The 21021-nt window shown below is 37.0% G+C and overlaps 3 protein-coding genes across 3 annotated transcripts; all 3 read left to right on the plus strand.

Annotated features, from left to right (window-relative positions):
- The first annotated feature begins 868 nt into the window (after window positions 1-868).
- Window positions 869-1978, plus strand: LOC140245613 (allatostatin-A receptor-like). Its single transcript, XM_072325177.1, has one exon. It carries the CDS (start codon window positions 869-871, stop codon window positions 1976-1978), a length of 1110 nt encoding a protein of 369 aa, XP_072181278.1.
- Window positions 1979-9830: 7852 nt separating this feature from the next.
- LOC140245614 (allatostatin-A receptor-like) lies at window positions 9831-10946 on the plus strand. Its single transcript, XM_072325178.1, has one exon. It carries the CDS (start codon window positions 9831-9833, stop codon window positions 10944-10946), a length of 1116 nt encoding a protein of 371 aa, XP_072181279.1.
- A 7548-nt stretch (window positions 10947-18494) lies between these two features.
- On the plus strand, window positions 18495-19619 carry LOC140245615 (neuropeptide FF receptor 2-like). The gene has a single exon (XM_072325179.1). It carries the CDS (start codon window positions 18495-18497, stop codon window positions 19617-19619), a length of 1125 nt encoding a protein of 374 aa, XP_072181280.1.
- Window positions 19620-21021: the final 1402 nt, after the last annotated feature.

Consider the following 21021-nt stretch of genomic DNA (forward strand, 5'->3'; position numbering starts at 1 on the left):
GACAGATAGCATGTGCTCAGGTAATATATGAAGAGTTTGTTTGCAAAAACCGATAAGTCCATATTTGCCAAATGGAGATATTTGCGATTAAAAGTCAAGAAAAATAAAGAGAATAATATGAAAAATTCTGCTTCTTTTGACCATAACTTTAAAAATGTACCTTTATATGTAGTGACCGATATATAATTTAAAAGGTATTATTTTGTACTTTATGACAGAGACAGTAATTCAAAATCTTAAAAAATGGACTTATCGGATTTTGCGAACAAACTGTTCATATATAACAAGAACTTTAAGGGTGGTCAATAGCATACTTCCATTTCGTTTTTGTCTTTGAAGATTTGTTTTTTTTAAAGATGAAAGGCAAAGGATTTTTTTATTTTACCAATTTTGATTTCGCAATTTTAGGGAAATAATCATGTCCTATTTTCTACTTCATAACAGCAAGGCCGTTATTTCATCACTATCAATTACTGTGTCAACGATTTTTTTTTTTTCTTCTAGACTTTGTTTCTACTACACAAACCAACAATGTTTCAAAGCAACGAAAATGGGAGGACTAGAGTTAAGGACACTCGTACTGATTATCAAGATTATATTGCAACGTTCTTCTTTCAATTGACGGTGAACATAAAGTTTCGAAAAACGCAGATTAATTGAAGTAGAACGTTTACTCAAAATATTTACGGCAAATAATAATGACGAAGCTGTCTCTAAGGACAAGGAATCATATTTATTACATTGAACAATGCTCAATCATCTTCAAATTGTTTACTTGGTTGAGTTGATTGGTAAGACATAACATAATAAGAAATCATTGTAATTTATCTTTCTCTCTTCTCCAAAAGGAATCGCTTTTAACACTATGATGACGGCGGCTACTGAAACATCAGCTAAATTACACTCAGATGTGGCAATGACCGAAATGCTAACTGTCTCTTCAGAATCAGCTAGCGATGAGGAATATAGTAATTTTGTGTCTATGGCTGGGCACAACAAGAGCACGTGGTCATGGGAAGTCATGACATGGTCCTGGTATGTAATCTGTGAGCTTGCTATAGCAATTCTTGGAATCACCGGCAACGTTCTTGTCATCACTGTAGTGTTCGGCCGTCGCACTAAGAGTCGCTCAACGGATATCCTCGTTGGAAATCTGGCGATAGCTGATTTCCTCACTTCGATCCTTCTGGTTCCATTCCCAAAAGTCAAATATATTCCTAATTCATGGATGGGAGCATTGTATTGTAAAATCTTAGAAGGCGAGTATTTGATGTGGACCACGATTACGGCGTCGATCTACATCCTGGTCGCAGTGTCCCTCGATCGCTTCTTCGCTGTCGTTTATCCGATCCATTTTAAGCGCTTCGCCAGTCGCCGACTCGTGAATATCATCGTTTGTTTCATTTGGGCGGGATCATGCGTCTCAATGGTTCGAATCCTTTTGAGCAACACTACAGATGTGATAATGGGAAAGTGCGTCTATCAGGCACTGCCGCGAAACCATGAAATTCTCTACGGAATTTATTACTTCATCGTTCAGTTCGCTCTCCCAACCGTCCTCATGCTAGTGACCCAGGTATCTATCGTGCGGTCACTCCGGCGGGAGGCCGCCCGCTTCACGTCGAAAGAGTCTACAGCAACGTTCCACAATATCGCCCGATCTCGAGCCCTCACTTTAACGTTAACGGTTGTCCTTATCTACGTCATCTGCTGGGCCCCAGACCAAATAGCGTATTTCACTTTCAACCTGGGACTCACTCCTTCCTTTGTGCGCAGTCCTTTTGCACGCGTAGTCATCGCACTCGCCATTTGTAACTCCTGTGTCAACCCAATACTGTACACTCTTCGTCACCCGCAATTTCGTGAAGCCGTCATGGATTTTGTCAGAAATAAAAGCAAAAGAAATACACCAATATTTGAGGATGTGGAATTACCTTACCTGTCAAAGAAAAGTCATCAGAGTATTGACAAAGCGTAATATTTCACTGGCCATACTCGTACGCGTTTTCAATTTACCAGCAGGCCAAGATGGAATCATTTTATTTTAAAGGGTATTCTATCCTCAATCGCGGATCCACCTGAGCATATTTTTTATAAGTCTATTATGTTGTTTTTTTTTCCGATCATATAAAAACAGCCTGGGTTGTCCCTTTATTCAGAAAAGGAGATGATCCCTCGGGGTAGTTTATTTGGACCGTTACTTTTTATATCTAATATTAATGACTTAGGCAGATCATCTGATATATACTTTTTTTGATGATTAATCAAATTTTTTCTTTTCCCATCAAAACCCAGACATTCTCGTAGACATTGTCAACTCTGAATTAAAAAAAAAAAAAAACACAACCTTCAAAAAACTAAGTACATGTACAAGCACAGATTTAATTTTTTATAACACTCGATTAGAACGGTATCCCACATAAAATTTCTCGGTATTACAGTGGATAATATCATTAACATAAGAAAATAATTTCACGTAATATTAGTATCATTATTAAACTTAAGTTTCACATTGCATCGTCTCCTTTGATATTAATTATTCACCATGGATTTTGCAGATGAAACAAAGATGCAGTTTTGGTGCTTCAAAATAGTTCTTAAATGTGAGTTAGAGATAGAAACAACCTATATAAAAAAATGATTCAGTATAGTCAATGTTAAGTATTGTTTAATATAGAAAATGTGAACAACAGTTGCAATGCCACATTATTTCTATACTAGACCGTCTACAGTTATGGTTCATTGAGAAAAATAGTGATATCTCCTTATAATTTAGGTTTTATCAGTGTCAGATGAGTGTCGAGTCAGTCTGTTGTGTGTCAGATTGTATTGCGCAGCTATCGGGCGTGTCTGGCCGACGTCCGGCACAATCTGTGGAGTGTTCAATGATTAACCATAACCTGATGCTCATCCGATTTCAATCTGCGATCTCGTGTTTGAGAGTCGCCCAACAAGAATCCAACACTCATCGGAGGGTAAACGGTACTTTGCATCGTCCGATTACTACCCGTTGTGAGATCGAAGGGTTAATAGCTCATCAACTCAACTGTCACCTGACACTCATCGTACACTCATCGTATAAACCTAGTGACATCCGATGGCCAACGGTTTATAAAAGGAGGGTGATCCTACGGTCAGCCAGGACAAGCGATTTTGCAGACTTTTATCGGACAATAGCTGTTAGCTATATGCTGATTGTGAAGGCTAGGAGTCCACTACCAAGCACCCTTCTGCGATTTAGTGTGGAATGAGACCTTAAGTAAACAAAAATGTGAATTGAGTGAATGTAGCAATATTAGCTGAACACATCAGTGAAAGCTTGAGGAAAATGGGACAATCCCTTAAAGTTATGAATTGTTAAAGTTTCGGTGCCGCTACTGCTGGATAAGTGGACTACATTGTTTTGTGACGTCACGTATGGAAAACGATATCACGAATTCCCCCCCCCCCAAAAAAAAAAAAATATACATATATATATATATATATATATATATATATATATATATATATATAGCTTTTATTCTGTGAAAAAGTTAACATTCCTCCGAATTGTTACTGACATATGATAAGTGAAAATCTACCCCCGCCCTTTCTGGTTGGAGGTAAAGAAATGATATTTTTAGATGCCAGATGTTTTGTTTTTTGTCTTGTATTTGCCTCACGCTGCTTTCCATAGCAAACGTTACAAAATGCTGCAGACATCTCATCAAGCGCTGGCAGAAGCGAAACTTAGGATTCATAACTTTCCAACGGATTGACCGATTTTCCCCAAAATTATTTCACTAACGTGTTCTACTAATATTGCTGCATCTACTTAGTCCATGCGTATATTTGAATTTATTCTTCTTTAAGAGCCAGCAGACTCTCCTGTGCCACAATAAACCCAAAATGTCAATGGACTATCGTAACTTATGCACTTCTACTCCTCCGGCTCCCGAGGATTCAACGATAAAGGACACTCTGGTCCCCGTCACACCTCACACCGTCACATGCCGGTAATGGTATATGCTGTGGAGACCCAGAGCTCCCTCGTAATCAGGAAGAACGAAATAATTGAGTTTACGAAACTAGAATGAGAGCAATGAAATAAGTATATGCTTATAATAAAAGCACTGTTGTTTTGAATTGTTTTAGCTTCCTTCTTATCTAATTGCCCTCGGGAATACATGGCATTGGCATTTCAATTAAAACGTTGTTAAACTAGCGTTAGGAGTTGTGCTGTTTGGGAGAGCTTGTTTGACCCGCTTTCATTCACGATTTAAGATTTTAGTAACAGTTTGTCAGAAAAATATCCGACCAAAATACTTCATGAAATGCCTCCCTGAGCTTAGTTCCTTCATAGGACGATCTTGCCTCGTCAGATCACGCCCGTCATGTCTGACACTGACCTGATAGTCGACCAACACAATTCGGATTCATCAGACTGTGATCCGATACACTTCGGTGGGTGGCCGGAAGCAACACACCTTGCTTCCGACGAGTGACCGATGAGAAAAAAATATCTGTGGAATGGGGGTACATTTGTATTAGACAACATCTTAACGGGTTTGGACATGTACAGCTAAACGTTGTAAACGTTGAATTTACATTGATTCACGTTTCAAGAGGAATACGTTTTAACCGAACGAGCCTATTGATTATCGGATATTTAATATAGCTGCGTGCTAACCCTGATTCAAAATGCTGCTGCTTTAGATTACTTCTATAAAGTTCGTAATGAACATTCAAGCAAAGTTATTTTATTTTTTACCTCCACTTTTGCTCTTACAACAGAGGAGGAAAGACGTTTGCTGAAATTTGGGGTGGCGTAGACAAAATTTTGTCTCCTCAATGCTTAGCTGAACCGACAAGTTTTTGATTATTCAGCGCATGGCTGGGAGTTACCCTATAGGTACATTTTGAGACAGAACAGAAAAGGGATAATTCACTTAAATCAAAGCTGCCAAAATGGTAGCGACCACATCGCAGACTCCTTCGAAATTCGAGCAAAATTGCATAGTTCCTATATTACATTACAAGTTATTAGTACTACTATACGGCTACAGCAACTACTATGTATTATCCTACTGTACATTCCATACCATTATCTACTTTTTAATAATTTTCAGTTTTCTAATGGCTATAAGAAGCAAATATATGTATAAGACTAAATATCGTGTTTAATTTTCTTTTATGCGTGCGTGCGTGCTCGAGAAGGTGTAGACATATTTTTATGTTCATTTCTCTGAAAGACATGTTTGCTTGTTTGTTTGTTTGTTTATTTACTCCATAACAGATTTTGCAAAAGATAAAACTTCCATGTAGATACCAAAGAAACCATAGGTCGATTAGTAGACAAAGGTAAATAGAAACAAAGATAGGTATATAGATAAATAGATGGACAGACAGATGGAAAGACAGATAGGAGAATACTGTGGGCGAAGAGATGAAATCCTGAAAGAAACCAGACCAGAGAAAAGGAATGTTAGTAGAATAAGCAGGCGCGACCCTTAAAGCAATGGAATAGAGTAATCTTACTTAAATGAAACAAAGAAAGTTGAGTGTAAGTTAATTTCTCTTGTAGACTTGTCAGTCACCATGCAAAACGCATTTATTATGGGGGTAAGGAATGCAGTCAGTTAGAAATCTCCGGTTTTTTCTTGTAACAAATCGAACATCACAACCACTTGTAAATAGCCAACGCTGTTGGGAGAGGGCGTTCTGCAATAATAGTGTCCTTTCACTCTTTTGGGAACATGAGTTTTCGAGGTACAATGTATATAGGGACCTTGAAAAGGGTTATGCGGCTTTTTAAAAATCGAGCACAGCTGCAGACCCTTTCAATATAAACACACGATGAGGGCCTTGGTTCCACAGATAAAGGGGATGGCTAGTACCTGATCAGTGGGAATGCTGGGGGATGATTGTTCCAATCCTTGTGGATTCATATAAGACTACTATTATCTATTGTTGTGTGAAAATCATTTGCTTCAGAATGGTCTCATATTCAAGTAATGTGCAGTTCAATGCTTCCAGGTTAGCATGCCTGTACAGTGACGGGGCGATCATTAACGTGCCGTTAAGCCACATTCCTCACATTCATAGAGATAATCATCACTCTGTGTGTGAATAGCTTTGCATAAAAAGACGGAAAATGTTTGAGAAGGTCGAGCAGTACTTAGCGATGGCGCTTGAGGGAATTCGCATGTTCACAATACATGTATCAGCAAACACACCGGATACCCACATGCATACACATACAATATAAGATATAATATGATAAAACTGTCAGACACACGTGCTCAGCTGACATACAAAAATAATAATCATAATAATTTAACATTTTCTAGAAATCACAAGGACGAGCAAATAGGGCATTTCATTTCATTTCGTTTATTTCATTTCCAACAATGCAAAACATTTTCATACATAAATTATCACAATATCAATACAATGTAGTATATAAAACAAAGAAAAATACGTGAAGTTAACAATACAACGCATTACAAAAGCAATTGAAAATTGAATTAAAACTAAAGTTGCAGGAAATGGAGGAGACATGCTAAAAAGCTAAGTTTGTATTTTGCAGTCTCCTCGTGGACAAAAAGAATAAATAGCATCAAGGAAGCAAGTTGCTAGATATATAAATAAAAGGTACACAACACATACAGACCTATACAAACAAACAAACAAACAGATGGACAAACAAACACAAGTAACCTCTCTTGCAAAGAGAAAGATAGAGAAAAAATAACACAGTGAAGGAAAAAGAAGAAATAGAGGATTCTTTTTGAAAGCAGAAACAGGAGACATGAGGACAGGAAAAAGGCGAGAAGGGAGAAGAGATGAAGGGTCTATACCAGCACACGCGAGGCACAATATGCGATGGATCACCGAAATAAATGTAGGAAAGGAATAGATTAAAGAAAAGAATGAGTATGACGAATAAAAAAGAAAGCTCAAAATTAAGGCTAACTAAAATGTAACTCATTCCGCTATACAAGAATTTATAAACAACATTAGAACTATATGAAGATGCTGAGATACAGCAAAGTTTAAAAAACCCTCTAAAATATTAAAATTGTAAAAATAAAACAAAAAACCCACCATATCAATTAGTAACGATGAGAGCTATGAACACTTTGACAGTAGTAAAGAAATTATAACACAATGAAGACAATACAATTTTATGTTCACACACACATCCACGAGCATTCACACACACATCCACGAGCATTCACACACAAACACGCTCTGATATTCATAACATCATTATCTTAAGAATACAGTGTCTTTGTGTTCAGAGCAAAATAAGCTCTACATTACACAATGCTTATGGAAACAAAGCGAACTTCACCTTCATTAAATGTTCCATCTCACATCATATCAAATTGTATTTTCCTCATTATAATTATTCTTTCCCTTTTTTAATTCTTCTTCCTTTGTTTAATATCATAACATTCCCCAAACTTTATCTCAACCCGTTCCATACTGAATTCTGAAATCCCCGAAGACTTAATACGCAGGTTTTCCATCAGGTTTCCGTAGGGAACGGGTTAATAAGCTCATTTCAGTGCTGACAGCCAAATAAGTTCAATAGCTCACACCGTTTCGAAAACGAGAGTGAACGATACACCCATACGAACGTCTTATCTAAAATTTTATCGAATTACATCTTTTTAAACTTCATTATACCCTTTCCCTCTTATTCATCATCATCATCATCTTCTTCTCCTTCTCCTCCTTCTTTTTCTTGTTACCGTAAATACTGTTTGGGATATGGGGAAAAATAGAGTACAATGGGACTCCAAAATAACGTAGGAAGATTTGCAAGTACTGAGAGCAGAGAAAGAGACTATAGATTATCGAAAATATATCCATATACCCCCTCCAAAGAGAGAGAGGGGGGGGGGGGAGAGGAAGAGATACTGAAGAGAGATTCGCTATTAAACTATCAATAGAAACAAAACGGGTATAGACCAGGGAGAGCTGATGGGTGTTAAAGAAATGTTGTTTTTTTTTTTCAGCGTATGCTCGAGAGAAAGGCACAGACGCAGAAAGCAAGAGAGAAAGAAAGAGAAAGAGAGAGAGAGAGAGAGAGAGAACGAGAGAAAACGATAAGAAATGTTTTTAGAGAATATGCGCACCGAGGAACTTTGTTACATTCTCAATCTTTTCATGGCAATGAACGAAATAGTGAAATAATCGATTTTTTTTTTTCGTTTTCCACGACCACATTTCATCCGCGCATCCGTTAGCTTAAACGGTTGGGCACTGCAATTCATGAATGAATGAATTGATATATGACCGTTATAGATTTCATTTTCTATGCAGTTAGGGAAGAACTGAACGGCTATGTAGCGTTAATGCGTTTCTTTGTACTCTTCTCTGGATGGAAGATCGTCTAACAGTCATTGCATAATGGTGACACGTTCTTCAGAATGAAAGACAAATACAAAAAAAATGCGTCCAGGTTACCTTCACAGAAGAGCTAATGTGGGTTGAAGGTTCGATCACAGATTCCGTTCAACATTTCATCTTTTTATTTTTTTTTTTGATCATCAATCACTTTCAGAGCACACTCGTCAAAATAATCTGGCGATGAGCTTTTGTATAAAAGTAGTATTGAACTTTTTTGAAGTTTCACTTCGTCTTTCGTGACGTTCACTGCGAGACAAACCTGATTTCAGCTATCTTCTTAATAAGGTAAGTGCAAATTAATCTTATACTAGTGCTGTGATATGTAAAATAATCCACACGATCAGCTATTTTTTTTTCTAGTAACGGTTAACATCATCAGCATGCGTTTTCCCCGGGAAATTCCAAATCAGGCCAAAAGTAAACTTTACAGTCTTGCTCTTGTTTCTAGTTAATGCTTCTCTCATAAATCGTAGCATCTGGTAGATTGAATTTCATGTATTGTGGTACGGAGCTTTGAAAATCAGAAAATCAACATTAAAATCTAAAACAGATTCAAAAAATTTTTCTTCTTTCTTTTTTAGCGGAAATCAAATCCACTCCTAACTACACTTGGAAGTGATAAACTTTCATAATCTATTATGATGGGAAGATTATAATTCGTTGGAGACATACACACACACACACACACCATATTTCTGTGAAAATATTCGTCCTTTCAGTTCGGCAAAAGCCGAAACTTAATGTAATGTATGTATGTACATAAAGGTGTGACATGGTTTTCAAAATTCAAAACTCAGAAAGTCTCGCTCTGTATCTAACAGGTTTTTGTCGTTCACATGGCATGTTTAAAAAGGTTCATGGCACACACACACACAAAAAAAAATAATAATTACCTTTGTTCCCCCTTTTCACGATTTCATGTCAAACTTATTTTGATTTTTTATAGAATCAACGCCAAAAAGAAGATCGAATGGTTTCATCTTTGTCATTATCTTTATCTTTATTGTCAGTCAGACGGCAATGTCTCTTTTTCTTCATGTGAAACATATCCGGGTATTTGTGTCTGCAACACATAGTATTTTAAAGAGACCAGAATGAGAGAATTATATCACTTGGACGTAGATGAAAATTATGATAGTAAAGATCCATCGGAGTGCATCCCTTGTCACTGGCGGTAAATAGGCCTATAAAATTATGAAAAATATTAACTTATGGAAGCAGAATACCAACTTGCATGAAATCATGGTAATGTTCATGATAATAATGATAAAAACGGCCCCGGTAGGACAATGATTCTCTGTATAATATCATTAGATATTTTCCGATGATCTAAAAGACTTGACATAACAATTCATTTTTATGTTGTGTTTTGCCCTTCTTGTATTACTTGTACTATAATGACAGAGTACCATCAATCGATTATCAACGCAATGACCAGCACCCTTACCGGAATGTCGGCTAAACTGCACTCAGTTGTGGTGGTGACCGAAACGCTAACAGCCTCCTCCAAATCAGCCGCCGAGAAGCAATACGACAATTTTTCGTCCGTAGACGAGCAAGCCCCGATCGCTTGGTCCTGGGAAGTTATGACGTGGTCTTGGTATGTGATCAGCGAGCTTGTGATATCAATTCTTGGGATCATCGGCAACGCTCTCGTCATCGCTGTCGTGTTCGGCCGTCGATCGAAAAGGCGCTCCACTGATATTCTTGTGGGAAATCTAGCGATTGCTGATTTCCTCACTTCCATACTTCTAGTTCCGTACGCAAAAGTCAAATCTATCCCCAATTCATGGGTGGGCGCATTGTTTTGTAAACTCATGGTAGGCGAATATTTGATGTGGACCGCAATTATGGCATCAATCTACAGCCTGGTGGCAGTGTCCTTCGATCGTTTCTTCGCTGTCGTTTATCCGATCCAGTTTAAGCGCTTCGCCAATCGCCGACTCGTGAATATCATCGTTTGTCTCATATGGGTGGGATCAAGTGTCTTAATGGTTCGTATACTCTTGACCAACACCACGGACGTGACAAAGGGAAAGTGCGTGTATCAGAGACCGCCGCGAGACGAGCAAATAATCTTTGGAATCTATGTTTTCGTTGTCAAACTCGTTCTCCCTACATTCCTCATGCTTGTAACCCAGATAGCCATTGCACGCTCTCTCCGACGGCAGGCCGCCCGCTTCGCGTCGAATGCGACCACAGCATCGTTCCACCAAATCGCCCGATCTCGAGTCCTCACCCTAACACTGACGGTTGTCCTTATCTACGTCATCTGCTGGTCCCCAGACCAGATAGCTTTAATCTCTTTCAACCTAGGGCTCCTCACTCCTTCCTTTTTGCGAAGTCCTTTTGCACGCGTAGTCACCGCACTCGCCATTTGTAACTCGTGCGTGAACCCGATATTGTACACCCTCCGCCACCCGCAATTCCGTGAAGCCGTGAAGGATTTCTTCAGAAACACAAGCAAAAGAAACGTACCAATATTTGAGGATGTGGAATTATGGTATCGATCGGAGAAAACTCATGAAAACATCGTCAAGGCTTAACACGCAAACGTTGTCACCTTGCCAGCATGCCAAGATTGAATCATCTATGTAATATATATTTAAAATCACGTAAACAAAACAGCAGGCATCTTTTGACACTAAATTATTATAGATAATGATTGTAGATACAATGCACTAGACTGATCTACGCTCTATTTACTTTTCTTTCCGTTGTTACACTTTATGACAAAAAGGTGAGTCCAAACAACAATCTCTGAGTAGAGATTAAAATTTATTTCAGACGTGCGTCATATGGTAACCAGTGGTAAAACCGTCATGACGCACATCTAATTGGTCAAAAATTTTGCAGCCATTCTCTGAAAAAAAAACAGTAACCCATCAAGTTTTCGAAACTACATAATAGTAGTTTGCGTCGTTTCATTGTATTACAGCTACTTTTCACTAGAAATGTTATTATTTTAAAAGTTGATATTTTCGCGCGACTGATTTTTCACGCTCGGCCGGGTAAGGAGAGTTTTGCGTGTTTTTAATTCGGCGGAATCAAGACATCAACTATCGGAACATATGGCAAGTAAAAATTTTTCCTCTCAAAAATCGTTTCTCTTTGTGCGAAATGCTCGAAAATTTCAACACCGCGAAAATGTCCACTTTTACGTGAGTCTAAGAAATCTTCAGTTAAGATATTTCTTGTATATTTGTGGAAAATAGACAATCTTTTCCAAAGTTATTGATCTTCAAAAATTCTTTCTTTTTTTTTTTTTTGACGCCATACATGGGCAACCGTATACAGCAATGCAAAGAAACTCAATATATTTTCACTTTGCCACAGCATAATGCAGGAGCATTAATTGACCTATACCTTTTTCTAAAAGCAGAGGGAACAAGATAGGGCGATGTCCGTTGGTCCGAAGGTTCGTTAATTCGAAATTGATGAAATAAGGCTCGTTCTTTCGAAAGCTTCTTTATTCCGAACTCACAAATTCCCTATACCCTGATGTTCGTTAATTACGAAAATGAAATAGCGTTTGTTAATCCGAACATTGTTGTGCTGTCATTACAAGGGTTCGTTATCCAAGGTTAAAATCAGGTTCGTTATTCCGTAGGTTTGTTCATCCTAATATGACATTAGGTTTACTATTCTGAAGATTCTTTAAATCGAAATTCAAATAAGGCTTGTTAGTGGGCATTTGAAAAGAAGGTTCTTACTAAACGAACGTTCGAATTTACAAACCTTATTTCTTTTTCGGATTGATATCCTTCTGAATAACGTATACCCTTTTATATATTTTCGGATAACCTCAAAAAAAAAAAGTCGGAAATAACAAACCTCCGGAATTTAAAAAAAAAAAAGGTAACAACACGAACACGTTTTTTTTTTTTCTTTTAAATTCTCTATTACTTGAGATTTTCTTTATTGCTTTTTTCTTAAGAAAAGAAAATGATGATCTTATCGTTGTGTAACAAATAATTTACTAATGCCAACAGAAGAAAATTGACCAGAAATGAATATAATTAATTAGTGAAAACAGTGGAAAAATGAGGAAAGAAAATGGGATTCAAATTCCAATGGAATCTCATTTTCTTTGCTCATTTTTCCACTAATAGATAATTTACTTATCTACTTTTGCATACAATTATACCGGCCTATGCAGATATGTTGCGTAATTTTCGAATAACCGCATTGCATAAAAATCACACGAAATGCTTCATAGTTTATTTCCAAAAAGCAATGTAAATATGAATTAAATCGGTTATCGGAAACTGTTGATAGCTGTTATTGAGGGGTTCAAGGTTCAAGGCCGTTTAGTGTTTGACCGGCATACACGCGCACACTCAAACACATGCAGATCAAACAGATAGTAATACACAAATTATGCACTAATCAGGTACATGTAGATCTTGCCTTGAAAAAGCCACTATATCCGACAAAATGCCCCAAACACACTGGTGCTGTACACGAGCTTGTTTACTGTAAATAGGTAATTGAGCGCGCTTGTAACTGACTGAGTGCGAATTGCTTAAGTATGCAATTGTGATGTCATGATTACGGCAAGCCACATAAGTCATGCGCGTATCTCTGAACAGGGAGGTGTGAGCGGTCGTCAGTACCGGTCGTACAATACGCGGTATGGTAACGTATGCCCGCAGCTGGACATGTAAGTCAAAATTAAAGACTGGTCACGTGATTGCTCGTTATTATTTGATTGTCATCCATATTACCATTTTATAGAATTAAATAATGGGGAGTTTTAGATTTGCGGCGCGGACGTTTGAGAGGACGCTTGAGCTGGACGTTCTCCTCTCTCCCTGCGTCGTGTTGAAAAGTAGCTTTAGATTACGCCGAGACGCAACCTATAAAAGATAAAATGGCGCCCCCATATGATCGTTGCATGAAGTAGCTCTATAAGTCGTGAATTAAGCGGACCTAAAAATAGCACAGAACGCGTAGTGAAAACTCAGACGAAGCGAGCTATAAATAAATCGACTTTGATACGCGATTCTGCGAATGATCAGAACAGGTTTTTCCTCACTCAGCATAACTTGTTTGTTTGTTTGTTTGTTCATTTTCCATCTGAGAAGATGACTGGATAGCCCATATTCAGCTACGTTAAGCTGGTCTTCCCTCGCCATGTCTTTTGTTAGTCACATTAATATGACAGAAACATGCAAGTTTTGCTGAGTCGAGAGGAAGGTGCATTCCAATGTCTTTTGTTAAACATTTCAGTACTTTAGCAATGATTGACAGATGAGGTCATCTCAAGAATGTTAATATTGATTGGTTTGGAAGGATTTGTTTGTGGGCGTTCCCAAGTAATCTGAAGAAAAATAGAAGAATAAATCGTTAAAAATATATGAAATGTTTCTAGATATTTGTTTTACCGCAAAAGTGATGTTGAGGGTATCATAAACTAACACTAATCAACATGCATTTGGATTTGAGGGCCCCTTTAAGGAATTCAAATTCACGATAAGACAAAAAATAACAAAGTATGGGCAGTCTTTTTCGTTGTTGCTTTTATTCTTTGTAGTTACTCAGCTGTTTGAATGTGCACACATAATCTACCTTGAAATGTGATTTTTTTTCTCATACTTTTAATAACTCGTATAACCCCACTTTCAAACATATACATTCTCTATTCATAATTTTAGCCGCTGCTATATTACAGAGTGTGCGTGAACATCTCCAATACGGACAGAATTAGTGGATGAAGCATGACCTTGACAACCAGCAAGACTGGCGATATATACAACCCTTTGGTGAAATAGGTCTATCTATGGCTGATCCGATTGTGGCAACTTATGATATGGACACAGGGAACTAAGGAATGGAATCAAAATGGATCAATACGAATTTGGACGTATAGGACCCGTAAGATATTGTGGGATATGGCTATTTCCTAAATGTTACATCCAAACTGTTACGGATAAATTGAAAGTGACAGAAAGGTCGTCAGGAAAGAAATACATCCAATACAATTAAGATGATTAAATGACACTTTGAAATGAAAATGAAATTGTATCATCTAATCGTATGACAGTAAAAAAGTGGCCCGTAGAAGTTGTGTATGTTGATTGAATTCGAACGTTAAAAGTGCGTAGTTGTGTTCCTATAAATGAAATTGAAACTGATACTTGGCGCGAATTTGAACGTCTATCCAACAAAAGATACAGCTTTCACATTGGGCGCGAGGCCAGGAAAAAAACTGTGTGTGTGTGTGTGTGTGTGTGTGTGTGTGTGTGTGTGTGTGTGTGTGTGTGTGTGTTGTGCGAGCGCCCAGTGTGAAAGCTGTATCTTTTGTTGACACGGATCAACGAGCTATACACAATACACCGTATGAAACGCGTGTCGTACTCAAATTCTTCGCTCATAGGTAGCAAAAATCCAGCGAAATTCGAAAATGACTGCATTTACATGATTGGGCGTAGAATAAAAAGTTCTGCACCAAATTTCATGATTTTGGTATCATTGTCTTTTGCGGAAAATGACTTTTTCTAACGATGTCAAAAAATATATCACTTTCAGAACGCAAGGTAACGAAAATCCACCGTTCCGCTTTTTTGGGGACACCCGGTATATATATATATATATATATATATATATATATATATATATATATATACATGAGTATGTATGTGTATGTATAGGATAGGTGCACATATATGAGCATGTATATGCATGAATGTGTAGACCATGTGACTTACCATTACTGTGCACATTTAACCACGATATATCTTGTTATTTCATGTCAGATAACCACATGTAGAATTAACTTTGTACTCATTTATTACTATTTTTCATAGTGCATACTCGGTCATTACTACGGTAAAGACCCCTGAACGTGTTAACTTTAATAGCAGACTCATTTATTATCATTACTATTATTGTAAAGTAGTTGGAGTGGTACATATCACTTTGTAATTTTCCCTTTTCCCCCTACCCTTCCCTCTCTCTCTCTATCCCTTATTCTAGTAGCTAAGTATAGGGTCTCCATACCGTCAAGCCTCTGCTTCTTTTAGAGACCCTTCTGTTTAAGTCCCCTATGCTGTTTGTACTTGTTTTGTTTTGTACTACAAAATATGTGTCGATATACTTTTCGTCACAAATGACTTGTACACAATCATATCTGATGTAACGGAATTAAGCAGGAATAAATCAAAATCAAATCAAAATCAAACTTGAATGACCGCATTGTTAAATCGAATGCAAATCTAAGGAAATTGGGCGGGAAAACTTATAATATATCGAGTCCTTTCCTCTTCATTATCATGCTCTCCTTCTTTTTCTTCTTCGATATATTTTCCATCTTTTTCGTTTTCTTCGTTTTTTTTTTTCTTCGTTTTGTTAACATCATTGTTGTTCTAAATATGGAAAATAAACTTAAAGGGCTGGTATAGTTTTGGTTTAGATGTGTTTTAGGTTTCCAACTTTTTTTATTCATATTTTTTTTTTTATGATGATGACTTTTGTTCTTTTGAGATAATGAGAAACCTACTGTGAAATGTGAAAGAGCACATAATTCTACGAGGAAACCAGTTTATTTGATGTAAATTGGTTTTGAAATGGCTGAGACAACGAAAAACAAAGCGATCCTAATAAAATGTGTATCCACTATTTATTAGGATCGCTTAGTTTTAATTTGTTTTTCGATATCTCAGTCATTTGAAACTGATTTCACCAAATAAACTTTTAATCCCTCTTAGAATTGAATAATCTTTAATATTTGATAAAGCGTTTTTTAAGTATCTCGTAAAAATGTTAAAAGCTGAATTCTCACTTCAACCAATACTACACAACCCCCTTAAAGTCCAGAGAGTACAATGAAAATCTATAACTGCCTAGGGAGAGTCACGAATCTGTCAGTAGAGGAAACGACTTCAAACCGCCTGAAATGTACCCCCAGAATATATATATATATATATATATATATATATATATATATACACATAATGATAATGAATAAGAAAGTGCTGAGGTAACGAGATTCGCAAGCAAACGCTCAGCGGGGACAAAACGGATATAGAACAATAAGATCCGGCATTGACCTACCAGAAGGATTCGATGTTGTTGTTTTTTTTGTCCTTTTTTTTACCATGTATGACAGAGAAAGAGCTATCGAGAGAGAGAGAGAGAGAGATAGAGAGAGACAGGAAGAATGAGATGCATTCTTTACATGAGTGAAAGCATCGAGGAACGCTTTCACACCATTGACCTTTTCTTGACAAAGAGCAAAAACGAAATAATAGATTTTCCGTATTCCTCGACAAAATTTTCATCGCACATCCATCAGCAAAGGAAACTGCAATTCATGCGTTATTGATATGACTGTTGTATTTTCAGCTTCTCTCTCCCTTATTCTGACTCTAATATTGTTATTTGGAGTTGAGTGTATTTCTATTAGAAACTGCGTGATATAACTTTACAGTTACCGTTATCATTTTGTGGGCATATAGTAAAAAAAGACACACATTTGTTGTTGTTGTTGTTTGGGGGAGTTCTCGAGATAAAAATTTTCTATAGGAGTGACACTTTGTAAAGAATAATAATGGATGAAAAAAATACCCGTAGGCAACCTAAAAATCTAACTTGTCTTAAGCGTTAAATCATGGATTCCATTCAATTATTTCGTACTTGTAAAATTCAATCACTTTTAGATCGAGTGCTCTAGCCTTTCGATCTCGCGATGTACCGTCATATAAAAGTAGTGTCGAAGTTGCCTGAAGTTTCACTGCATCTTCTTTGACGTTCACTGGAAGACCAATCTGATTTTAGCTGCCATCTGCATGAGGTAAGTGCGTGTTAAGAGTACGCTGTGATAAACTAATTCATTAAAAGAACAGCTTTCTTCTAGTTAACATCTTCAGAAAGCGTTTTCCACTAAAACTCCAAAATCCATTTTCACGGAATGTGATATCTTTTCACTCTCGTTTGTTATTACTGCGTGTCTTAAATCTGACTACCTTACAAATACATGTTTTTTTTTTGTTTTTTGTTGTTGTTGTTGTTGTTTTTTTTTTTTTTTTAGTTGTTTTCTAGCTATGGGATCAAAATTTGAAAACCGGAATAGCAAAGAAAGTCCTCACCACATTACATTTTCTTCAGCAAAATATGCTTTAATTGTGATCTTAAGATTAAACATGGCGGTAATAAGATGATCGCATGGGCAGATGGCAAAGCACTACAAACGTACACAATATCTGAATTTTCTGTCAAAGGATTATTTTTGTCAAGCAAACCTTATAATGATAAGAGTTAATATGACGTATGATTCTGCATGTAGGAATGAAATGTGTTATTTTTTTTACAAGATTACAGACATAGTTATGTGTATGTATATAAATAAATAAATATAAATATATATATATATATATATATATATATATATACATATATACATATATATATATATATATATATATATATACTCATGTAACTTTCGTCTATAAAGAACTGCAAAAATATATCGAAGAAGAGCGCCCCTAATCATGTTCAATCTACTCTTTGTTTGTTTGTCTTTTAAGACATTTTTTAAATTGCCAATGGCAGAAAACAGCAAGTTCCATTTTTTTTTTTATTTCGTTTAATGATTGCAGTGCTATTCCAGAGATTTGATTGGTTGGTATCACTGGTTATCATAGTTCTTCCTTTTTCGATCGAAAATATATCAGAGAGTTCACATCTTTTGTCACATAGCACATTCTGAAGCAATTAGAATTAGAAAACCAATATGATAATTATTATCATAATATTCGTAGGCCTATTGAAAATTAATCTTGAAGATTTTTCCTACAAATTTTCTCATCATTGGCGATGAAATAATATAAAGTGCGTACATAAAGGACGCATACTGTCACCAAGTAACAAACTAAAGGTAATCACAATGATAGTTATTTATTCATGATAAAGACAAGTTTTGGGGTTTTTTTTATATAAAGCAATTACCGGTAGCATTCATCAAGTAAGCGAATTTGCAGTGAACTGAATGGTTTTGATTTCAGATGATAATGCATAGTTATGATTTAGTTTTGTACTTCTCGTTCTACTTGCACTGTTGAAACACAGAGTACAAGGAATCGATTGCCAACACAATGACTACGACGATTTCTGGAATGTCGGCAGATCTACCTTCGCATTTGATAGTGACAGAAATGGAGACAACTGATTCCGAATTAGGAACCGAAAATCAATATGATGATTTTTCGTCCGAAGCTGTGCAAGGCCAGATCACGTGGTCTTGGGAAGGTATGACGTGGTCTTGGTATGTGATGTGCGAGCTCGTCATCGCAATTGTTGGGATCACTGGCAACGCTCTCGTCATTGCCGTAGTGTTCGGCCATCGCTCGAAGAGCCATGCGAAGAGTCGCTCGATGGATATCTTGGTGGGAAATCTGGCGATAGCTGATTTCTTCACTTCAATCCTTCTGATTCCTCACCCAAGAGTCAAATCTATTCCAAATTCATGGGTGGGCGCATTGTTTTGTAAAGTCGTGGAAGGCGAGTATTTGATGTGGATCACGATATCGACGTCGATCTACAGCCTGGTCGCAGTGTCCATCGATCGCTTCTTCGCTGTCGTTTATCCTATCACTTTTAAGCGCTTCGTCAATCGTCGACTCGTAAATGTCATCGTTTGCCTCATTTGGGCGGGATCGTGTGTGTTAATGGTGCGTATCCTGTTGACCAACACTACGAATGTGATAGTAGGAAAGTGCGTGTATCAGCGACCGCCGCAAAACGAGCAAATCATCTACGGGACCTATATTTTCGTCGTCATACTCGTTCTCCCAACAGTCCTCATGCTGGTGACCCAGACAGCCATCGTGCGCTCGCTCCGACGGGAGGCCGCCCGCTTCGCGACGAATGAGTCGACGGCATCGTTCCACGAAATCGCCCGATTTCGAGTCCTCACTCTTACGCTAACGGTTGTCCTAATCTACGTCATCTGCTGGGCTCCAGACCAGATAGCATTCTTCGTTTTTAACCTGGGACTGGCTCCTTCCTTTTTGCGTAGCCCTTTTGCACGCGTAGTAATTGCACTCGCCATTTGTAACTCCTGTGTGAACCCAATCCTGTACACCCTTCGCCACCCAAAATTCCGTGAAGCCGTTAAGGATGTTTTCAGAAACACAAACAAAAGAAATACACCAATATTTGAGGATGTGGAGTCACAATACAAACCTAAGAAAAGTAATCATAGGATCGAAATAGCTTAACGTACTCTATGTTTGCAATAATCGGACGTGTCGTCACCTCAAAAGAATGCCAAGATTAGAGATACTTTCTTACAAATCCAAGTGCACAAGTGTAATTAAAATAAATAGAGTACATGTATAAGCATTATATAAAGCGCACATATGTTTGTTTGTTTGTTCGTTTGTTTTCTTTTAGGACAAAATCACGAACAGTTAAACAATGATTTTTTTTTTTGAGGGAGTTTAGAATTTGTTTCATTGGTATGTTATTGTTACAGTTTGTAACTACGATAAAATATTTGCCCAGCTGGTTACAATAGCGGAACAAAACTGGTGAAACGTTTCAAAGCCATCTTATTTTATGACGAGGTCTACTGTAGCGAGCACCTAGGTATAGAAAATGTGTTGTATTTCGCAATATGAAACAAACTTTCGGAGTAGTGAACCTTATTCCATTTTCGGATTAACAAATCTTCGGAATAATAAACAATCGAGCAAACTTTACTTTAGAATGGTGCGAATTGTTGTTACGCTCTTAATTTGGCAAATCAGAAAATCCTCTTGTGATTTGATACAGATTCGAAAAATTCAACTAAATTTTAGTTTCATCTAATTTCTGTCAAATGTAAGGTATGCAGTGAAGTTCATCAGTGTTTCCAGCTTTATGGGCAAGACAGTGAATTTTTAGGCAGAATTTTCTAACGTCGTGAATACTTGAAAAGAGATTATCAATAACACAGAGATACGGTTTTGCATCGTAATAACATTAACACATTTCCAAATAGCAATTCATCTTTTATCCTTTGTTTGATTTGTTTAGTTCTAGTTTTGTTTTGTTTTTGTTTTTGTTTTTAACCGAGGTACTTGTCTTTTGTAGCGCATTGATTATCCATCAAAAAAAAATAAAATAAAGGAGAGTGACCAAATGATGTAAGATGCCCCGTAACACTTCAACATCATATTTAAACCTGGTTGTAAGGCAGCCTCTTTTAGAAATCGTGGAATTGAGAAAATCCGGAAGCCGCTCTTGACCTACCAATAATTACAAAGCTACCTTATGGCCTTGCATATTTTTTTCTCAATTGAAAAAGTGATTTACAACCATAGATAGTAGATGCCCTTTTTATTGTTTAATCTGAAGAACTCCAATTTAGGAATCCAGTGAAAATGCAATTTTGCTAGAAAACACCATTCTTATTCAAGATCTTGTAGTATTGTACGCATGCAAATGAATATCTTTCGTAAGTTATTATGTGTATGATTCCTGTCAACCTTATTTATGAAATGTATGAATACAAGGTACAAGGGTCGTTTACTTCGTCTTCGAATTACAAACTCTCGGCATTACGTGCCTTATATTCATATTGGATTAAACAACCTCTGGAATAATGAACCTTGTTCTAGTTTCAGATTAAAGAGCCTA

Source organism: Diadema setosum, chromosome 22 (assembly GCF_964275005.1).
Source record: "Diadema setosum chromosome 22, eeDiaSeto1, whole genome shotgun sequence".
Lineage (NCBI taxonomy): Eukaryota > Metazoa > Echinodermata > Echinoidea > Diadematoida > Diadematidae > Diadema > Diadema setosum.